The 9,634-nt window shown below is 41.4% G+C and overlaps 1 protein-coding gene across 1 annotated transcript; it reads left to right on the top strand.

Moving 5' to 3' along the window:
• The first annotated feature begins 1,488 nt into the window (after positions 1–1,488).
• LOC143816755 (apelin receptor) lies at positions 1,489–2,817 on the top strand. The gene has a single exon (XM_077297525.1). The coding sequence runs from the start codon at positions 1,594–1,596 to the stop codon at positions 2,683–2,685; it is 1,092 nt and encodes a 363-aa protein (XP_077153640.1). The 5' UTR covers positions 1,489–1,593; the 3' UTR covers positions 2,686–2,817.
• The last annotated feature ends 6,817 nt before the right edge of the window (positions 2,818–9,634 follow it).

Genomic DNA, 9,634 nt, shown 5'->3' with positions numbered 1-9,634 from the left:
AAGAGGGTTGTAGTGAACAAATAGAGCGCCATTTCCAAGTGACGTGTGTCGAACTCAGCAGCGTTACAGCAGCCGTGTCCTCCACTCTCTGGTGGAAAACAGTTTTGATGAAGGTCCAAGTTTTAGGACCCAAACATCAATTATAAAGATTACTGAATAAACAATCCCTTTTGTTGACTGCAATCCTCTTAGTGCCAAGTAGTTTGCATATTTTATGGTTTGGAACCCTACTTCGGCAACACTACACAACTTTTAGGAGTGCCGTATATATCTACATATATAGCTAAGGTTATAGTCACAAAGTTTAGGTTTTCTTTCAGTGGCATGTTTAGTGGCAACTGTGGGAAAACATTGTTAGATCTGAGCTGGCATTGGAAAAACCCCAGCATCACGTTCACTAGAAGGGTGTGTGTCTAGATGGTGAAGATGGTGCGCTATTTCAGATGGTACACTAGTATTATTAAAGGTCTCCACTGTGTGTACATGCACTGCAGTGTCAGTGTGCACATACCTGGCCAGAAATTCAGTTCGAGTAACACTCGCCCTGGACAAACGAGCGCTGTCAATAAACTTAGGGGAAGTACACATTATGCTATTTGAGGGGGTAGAATGATTCCCGAAATACCTGACCAAGCCGAGTGCACAAAGGATCACTAACATATGTAATAAAATGTTTTGTTTTTGGCTTTTATGTAAAACTAAAGTAGGGAGATCTATACTAGAGGGGTGATTTTTATAGGGGCTAAGTTTCCTTTATGACTGTTTAAGTGGTTTGATTTGCGCTTGGAGGATGACAAACTCCCTTTAAGCAGTTTTAAAGTAGCAATATTCTGAGGATGTAAGCTGCATTGTCGTTTTCTGTGTGAAGACATAGAGGCTTATTTCATGATGCAAAGGAAATGTGAAATGTAAATATGCCCATCCTTTCTCTCTGCCTCTAGCATGATTCTAGTATATTTACTAGCTGCGTACACATACTAAATAGTCAAACTGCTTGCATCCTGCTTTGGAATGCTGCATTGTGATTTTTTTTCATGCCACAATAATATATGAGCCCTTTGCAGTCTAAGAGCTCCTCATAATGCACAATTTCACCTGCTTTGGGGAGGAAAATGGGCTCCCATTACCTCTTGGGCCCCTGTGCTTCTGCACAGGTTGCACCAATGATATATAGTATTAATGTATAATGTGTGCTGTTTCTGTACATTTCTACCAAAGAAAAGATTAATTTCATTTTTTAAGGATTATTTTCATGATCTTTGTCCTCATAATATTTTGTTTAATCCTACTGGATGTTTCCTGGGGGCAAGCTGCACAGTGCAGAAAGAAGGGGGGGTAAAGACAGTGAGGGATGGTGAGAGCCCAGGGAATGGTAGGGGAGGAGTTGAAATAATGTGGATAGACTCCTGATTGATGTCAGTGGGTGGTCTTTTGCCTTAAATTTGTCTTTCTGGGGGTGGGGAGTTCAGGGGATTCTTTAAAGGACTTGAGTGAAGGCAGCTTTCATATCTCTGGTCAGAGCAGAGACAGAGCACAACCAGGAGTCCACAGCTTCCAGAAGTGTACAACCCTTTCAAAGCACTGAGCTCCACTATGCAGAACCATACAGACATCGCATATGACTACAACGAAGAATACAACTATGACTACACAAATGACTCCGATAGTCTATGTACTGAGTCAGACTGGGACTTGTCCTATTCCTTACTGCCAGTATTTTACATGCTGGTTTTTGTCTTGGGACTATCTGGAAATGGAGTTGTAATCTTCACAGTGTGGAAAGCTAAACCCAAAAGAAGATCTGCGGACACCTATATAGGTAACCTCGCCATTGCCGACTTGGCTTTTGTGGTTACCTTACCTCTATGGGCTACCTACACTGCTCTTGGCTTCCACTGGCCATTTGGGTCGGCCCTCTGCAAGATTAGCAGTTACCTTGTATTGCTAAACATGTTTGCCAGTGTCTTCTGCCTCACCTGCCTCAGCTTTGACAGATACTTGGCTATTGTTCATTCTCTCTCCAGTGCCAACCTGCGCTCTCGTTCAACTATGATCATATCCCTTACAGTTATATGGCTGCTCTCAGGATTACTGGCACTTCCAAGTCTTATTCTACGAGACACACGTGTCGAAAACAACCACACTCTCTGTGACTTGGACTTCAGTGGTGTCTCCAGCAAGCAAAATGAAAAAATCTGGGTTGGAGGTCTCAGCATCATGACCACAGTTCCAGGCTTTCTTCTTCCACTCCTCCTCATGACAATCTTTTACTGTTTCATTGGATGCAAAGTTACCATGCATTTCCAAAACTTGAAGAAAGAAGAACAGAAGAAGAAAAGGCTTCTAAAGATCATAACCACACTTGTTGTTGTGTTTGCCATCTGCTGGCTGCCATTTCATATTGTGAAAACCATCCATTTCTTGGACCTGATGGGCTACCTGAACCTCTCTTGCACTGCCCAGAACTTGATTGTCAGCCTTCATCCATATGCAACATGTCTGGCATATATCAACAGCTGTCTTAACCCTTTTCTCTATGCTTTTTTTGATCTTCGATTTCGTTCCCAATGTTTTTTTTTTTTTGGACTTAGTAAAACCCTTCATGGACAAATCAGTAACACCTCCTCCAGCCTGAGTGCGCAAACACAAAAATCTGAAATTCACTCTTTAGCAACTAAGGTTTAATTGGGACATGGACATGTGATAGACAGGGGAGGGGGAGACTATCCTTTAGTCTGTGTGGTTAATTGAACTTTTATCTCTCAGCTAGGAGCACTGCTGATAATAGAGAGAAAACCCTGTATCTTTACACTGGAGCCTGAAAGACTTTATTGGTGACTGTCTGCTTGGAAAATAACAGTACTGTCTCCAGGTCATCAAAGACTTGCTCAATCTCTCTCTGTGGTACAGGAGAGCTGGCTGGATGGAGCAAGATATGCTATATCTTGGTGGGACATGTATAACTGTACATAATACTATCAAACTGGTCATCACATATTACATATTTAGTGACTTTATGTGGCATGTTATAGCACTTCCATAACAATATAGAGCTTTTATCTAACACACCCGTTAATAGAAATTGCATAGAGATGTATAATTAATATTCTGCAATGTCTTCTAATGTTGCACCTACTTAATTATAGAATTGTTGTTAATATGGGGGTGCTAATTGGGTTCTATCAGCTCTAACCCTTCTATGCATAAGAAAGCAATTCCTTGCAGAGCAAAGTATTGCTGTCTTTTTTCAATTGTAAAGCGTGTTGCTCTCAGATCTGTGTGTCTGTAAATAATAATAACCTATCCCCTCGGAGAGGGGCAACTTTTTAAATGTTTGCTATACTTTTGTAAAATGTTGCAATAAAACTCTTTCATTTTGGAAAATAAACAATGTGTCCGAGTTCTTTGTAAATGGAGGGGTCAGATATCTTTATTAGTACATTGCTGTAGGTAGGTTCGTTAGAGATTATATAAATAATCCTACAAGCTGCAAATGACTAACACAAGAGTCAAAGTCGTAATGCAGAAAAATGTACTTCGCCATATAGCCAACTGTGAAAATCCATCCTCCGGCACTTAGGAAGTTATCAAGATTTCCGGATAACAATGGATTGCAGAGCTGTTTTTTATTCTTAATTTTTTTTTTTATTACAGTAACATCAATGGTAATTTTCTAACAGTGATGATATGAAATGTTGTTTTTTTTTCAGACACTAATATATCACCATTCACTCAATACAGTTAAAACACACAGTTTTCAAGGTTTACTATGTTTATGTGAACATTACCATTCCTATGCAGATTGAGGTTTTACCATTGTTATGCTACTCTTGATTTCATGGTAAACCTACGGTATTAAAGTGTACTATCATTTCAATTTATTTGTATATATCATTTCTCTTTACAGTTCAGCAGATCAGTGGGGATCCCGGTTCTGAGACACCCACCAATCACTCAAAAAATTCCTCACTAGTGTGTAACTCCACAAGAAGAAGTGCTCAGCTTCTGCATCAGCACGTACAAAGAGTGGGATACACAACCATAAAAAGTCTATAGGTCCATGCTTATGAGCAGTCATTAGAGTGCCAGTCACCCACCAATCTGCTAGAACGTGTATGGGGGTATAACATCTAAAAAACTAAATGAAATTGCCTTGGTCCTTATTTGCTTGTTTTAAAGAAAACCTGTCATCACGATTTAACTTGTTAAAGTAAAGGTATAATGGCCCTATAATGATATAATGGATATCTATAGTGAAAAAAATCCGTAGCCTGGCTCTTGTTTAATTCACCTTAGAAGGTTTGGTGCAATAGCCTCCTTGTGCATCGGGGTGGGACTGTGGGTAGTTGGGGCGGGATTGTGGGTAGGGTCTTCGGTTCTGCCATAGCCCCTCCGCATTTGTATAAGCCTCCTCTTTTACATTTCATGCTAGCACCGCCCCTGCCGTGGGCGACACTTGCGCACATTCATGTCCAAGTGTTCTCCAGGAAAATGGCACATGGTCAGATTAACCTGCAGCTGTCTACAGAAAAATGGCACTGGGGGGGTCTCATGCTCAGATTGAGATCTCGGATCGTTATTGAGCCAAGATCCCAATCTGTGACTGCGCCATTTTGTCTAGAGAATGTCGGGACAACAATGTGGATGCACTCCGTACTTTGAACTAGAACTGCATCAAGCTGCCACAAAAACTACACTATAGCCCCGATCCCTATTCCCCAAGACCAGGAATATTGATTCCGGTCTTGATGAGGGGGAGTTTAGGAGTCAAATACTCCTGATTCATTAAGGCTGGTTTCACACTTGCGTTTTGATCCGCAACGTTATAGCGCTAAAAAACGCATGCGTTTTTTTTCCTATACGTAACATTAAAAACGCATGCGTTTTTTAGCATGCGTTTTGACGCGTTTTCGGCAACGCATGCGTTTTTTGACGCGTGCGTTCAGTTGCAGAAATGCAACCTGTAGTAATTTCTAGCGGCGTTTTTTTGCCGCAAAAAAACGCATGCGTTTATTCGCGGCAAAAAAATGCATTGCCGTCTATGTAAACGCATGCGTTTTTAAGCACATGCGTTTGCTTGCGTCAAAATCGCATGCGTTTTTATAGAAAAACACAAGAAAACACAAGAAAAAAACAAGAAAACCTTAACCCTAACCCTAAACACAAGAAAAAACAAGAAAACCCTAACCCTAACCCTAAACACAAGAAAAAAACAAGAAAACCCTAACCCTAAACACAAGAAAAAAACAAGAAAACCCTAACCCTAGGGTTACTAGGGATCCTAACCCTAACCCTAACCCTAAGGTTAGGATCCCTAGTAACCCTAGGGACCCTAACCCTAACCCTATCCCTAGGGATCCTAACCCTAACCCTTAGGGTTAGGGTTAGGATCCTAACCCTTATGGTTAGGGTCCCTAGGGTTAGGGTTAGGATCCCTAGGGTCAGGGTTAGGATCCCTAGGGTTACTAGGGATCCTAACCCTAACCCCAGCTATTTCTGTTTATAGTGGGTTTTCTAGTTGATTTTGATGATTGGCAGCTGTCACACACTTCTCAGCATGCGTTTAAAAAACGCAAACGCAGGAAAAAACGCATGTAAACGCCGCAAAAAGCCACGTTTTTTTTCTGCATGCAAAAACGCATGCGTCTAAAAAATGCGGCGTTTTGCCGCGTTTACATGCGTTTTTTCACCACATGCGTTTTTTTTTAAATGCTGCAGATCAAAACGCAAGTGTGAAACCAGCCTAAGAGGTGCACGCCTTTTAATAACCCAGGAGCGTCTGACAAATGGCGTATGAATCCACCCCATAAATCTTACTCCAGTACTGATTGGAGTAATATTTCTGGTGGAAGGAATGCCACAGCTCGTAATTAAATAGGGGAGAGAAGCTGGCATGAAAACACCAAAAGTCGAAAACTTTAGTTGTTGTTACCTTACCTCTGTGTGCTAAAATGTTGCAACTTTTTAAAGCAATTTATGCCAGAATTCTAGCGAAATTGCTTTGGTGAATCGGGTTCTGTATGTGCGATTCCAGTGTTGGAGTTTGACTTGCTCAGTCCTTAAAATAAAGCACCCTTATATTAGATATATGATGGCCGCCGCCTCACAGTTATTTCTCCTGAGCTGGCCATACACAGGGTGGCTCACAGGGGCTGGCTAGCAAATGTTTGGCCTGGGGGGCAAGCACACAACAGCGGCCCATGAGCAGCAGCGCATCCTTATTGTGCTTACAATATGAAATTCACCATTATGGTGGGCTTAATATATCAGACTCTATAGAGAAAGATCTGATTCTCATCACACAGAAATGCTACTAGAATCATGATAACTACATAGAAGCAGTAAAAGAACCAAGCCTACTACACAGATATGGTACCAAACAAAGCCAAAATCTGCTCCCTTGGCTGTAAAAACACCCAGTTTTCAGCATTTTTTAGGCATTTTTGGGTGCGGATTTACATAGGTGCTTTGACTACAGTACAGATGTTACATCTTTTGCAGCATTTTTTTCACTTTCCCATTGCTTTCTATGGGTGAACAAATGCTGCAAAAATTCGGCGCTGAGCCCGCATCTTTCTGGGCACATGTCAGCTGATCTATTCAGCACACATGTGCCTGCAACAGCCGTAGGTGAAATCGCGATCCACCCGTGGCTGTTAACTAGTTAAATGCCGCTGTCAATCTATGACAGTGGCATTTAATTCACGCTTACCGGAAGTGCGCCCTTTATCCTGCCCATCGGTGACCCCGTCACATGATCGTGGGTCACCAGTGGATCGGCATGACAACCAGCAGTCTGAAGAAGACCTCTACGGTTGTCATTTCCGGATTGCTATGAGTGACACTCAGTGGTCAGCGCTCATAGCAACTGAGCATTTCTGCTAAACACAGGCGATCTGATCATTGCCTGTGTGTAATAATAATAATAATCTTTATTTTTATATAGCGCTATCTTATTCCACAGCGCTTTACAGTGTAGCAGAGGCAATCGAAGTAGTGCAGCTTCTAGTCTCCCATGGAGACCATTGAAGCATGCAAAAATTGAAAAAAAATGTTTTTAAAAATATTTAAAAAATTTTAAAAAATGAAAGTTCAAATCACGTCCCATTGCCCCATTCAAAATAAAATCAAATATACACATATTTTGGAATCACTGCGTTCAGAATCGCCCTATCTATCAATATTAAAAAGAATTAATCCGATCGCTAAACTGAATAACGAGAAAAAAATCAAAACGCCAGAATTACGGGGTTTTTTTGGTCGCTGCAACATTGCATTAAAATGTAATAAAGGGCGATCAGAAGATCGTATCCGCACCAAAATGGTATCAATAAAAACATCAGCTCGGCACGCAAAAACTAAGCCCCCAACCAACCCCAGATCACGAAAAATGGAGAAGCTGTGGGTATCAAAAAATGGTGCAATTTTTTTTTTTAACAAACTTTGGATTTTTTTTGCACCACTTAAATAAAAAAGAACCTAGACATGTTTGGTGTCTGTGAACTCATAATAACCTGGAGAATCATATTGGCAGGTCAGTTTTAACATTTAGTGAACATGGTAAAAAATAAAAAAAACTGTTGAATTGCACTTTTTTTTCAATTTCACCACACTTGGAATTTTTTTCCTGTTTTCCAGTACACGATATGTTAAAACCAATGGTGTTGTTCAAAAGTACAACTTGTCCCTCAAAAAACAAGCCCTCACATGGCCATATTGACTGAAAAATAAAACAAAATATGGCTCTGGGAAGAAGGGTATCAAAAAATGAAAACGCAAAAACGGAAATACCCCTGGTCGATAAGGGGTTAATGAGATTCTCATGCTTCGGGGCGGCCTTGGGCGGTGCTTTTTGTGGTGCTCTGATTAGCTATTCATACTGATGGCTTATGACAGGTCACTGATCCTTCAGTGACCTGCCCCCTATTTTACATACTGCATATACTATTATGGGGTTACAAAAAAAAATTCAGCTTCATTAAAATAGAGGCGATGGCGGTGTCCGTGCTATAGAATGATGCAATGAATTTTTTGCCATTATGCTTTAATGCTATATGCTATTTGCCTATACTTTCAAGGGTAAAAAAATATATATACCGTATCTACCTCATGTCACCGGCGCGTTCCGATAGATGCTACTGCGCAAGTGCCACCAGCACCATTTTGCTGGAGAAAAAAAAAATCATTCCATTGCCATTTTGATGGAGCCAATTTTTTTTTTCTCTCTAGCAAAATGGCTCTGGCGGTAGCGATAGATGCTACTGCACAGGCACCCCTGCCGGCGCCATTTTAATGGAGCCAATTTCTTTTTCTCTAGCAAAATGGCGCCGGTGGTGGCACTTGCGCAGTAGCAACTATTGATTAAGATATATATATTTTTTTTTTTACCCCACAATAATATAGGAATAAAGCATAAATGCATATAGTCATGTATGTATCATGCTACAGCGCAGGCACCATTTTGATGAAGTTTTTTTTTTCTAACCCCACAATAGTATATGCAGTATGTAAAATAGAGGGCAGGTCAGTGAAGGATCAGTGACCTGTCATAAGCCCATACAGATGCATATGTAAGCAGAGCTCCACATGAAGACCCTCCCACAGGCCGCCCCGAAGAACAAGAATCTCATTAACTCAAAACTGAAAATAAAGATTATACAACAACCACAAGACGGATTTTATCAACACAGGTATCATTTTAATCAGCATAACGGCGCCAACCTTACACTGTCGGTATGTTACTGAGCAAAATGCTGCTTGCAGGTTCCCTTTAAGTTATAGAGGCAGTAACAGATCCAAGCTTACTACAGTACAAAGATACAATAACAGTACCAATTTTACAACTACTTGTTACTTTACTTCTTATAGATTCTGTAACTGAAGAAACAATACTACAAAGATAGTTGCAAAGTGCTGATAGAAAAAAGTTTATGGCTTGAAAACTGCATGTTTGCATGTTATTCTCATAGAATTCATTCATATATACCATTTCATTATCTGTAGTAAAATAAACAAAACAGTCCACTCCAAAAAGCCATCCATTAACACTTTTTCTTTAAGGCCGGGATCACACATGAGCGAGATACGTCCGAGTCTCGCATGGTAATGCCCGGCCCTGCCGCCTGCACTCCGGAGCGGAGCATGCAGCTCCATGTATTGCTATGCGGCCACAAGCTCTGCTCCGGAGTGCAGGCAGCAGGACCGGGGATTACCATGCGAGACTCGGATGTATCTCGCTCATGTGTGATCCCAGCCTTAGTCTGTGTACATGTACATGCAGTGTAGTGTGTGTGATAATATACCCATCTAACGCTGTCTTCTCCAGGATCCAATGCCAGTCTTCTCCTCTTCTCAGTGACGTCAACTGTTCTACACACTCTCTGGGTCACACTGCACTCTGCGTGACCCAGAAGTGACTTTTACAACGTAATCCTATGGAGCGTCAGAATGAGGATACATAGACTTACATTGTAGCAGGGACTTCTGGCTCACACATAAAGTGAGCTGCGACTCTGAATCGCCATCACGTGACTTGGAAGGAGAGCAGAACGGCACTGGATACTGGAGTAGACAGCCTCAGGGTATGTTTCCACCTTCAGGATGGCCGGCGGTTTGGATGGAGCGGCAAACCCGC

The sequence above is a fragment of the Ranitomeya variabilis genome, chromosome 1 (assembly GCF_051348905.1).
Source record: "Ranitomeya variabilis isolate aRanVar5 chromosome 1, aRanVar5.hap1, whole genome shotgun sequence".
Classification (NCBI taxonomy): domain Eukaryota; kingdom Metazoa; phylum Chordata; class Amphibia; order Anura; family Dendrobatidae; genus Ranitomeya; species Ranitomeya variabilis.
The sequence above is the reverse complement of the archived record's forward strand: the minus strand, read 5'-3'. Positions and strand labels throughout refer to the sequence as shown.

Bases quoted from the DNA above. Each gene is read 5' to 3' on its own strand.
- LOC143816755 (XM_077297525.1), top strand. From the start codon at position 1,594: ATGCAGAACCATACAGACATCGCATATGACTACAACGAAGAATACAAC.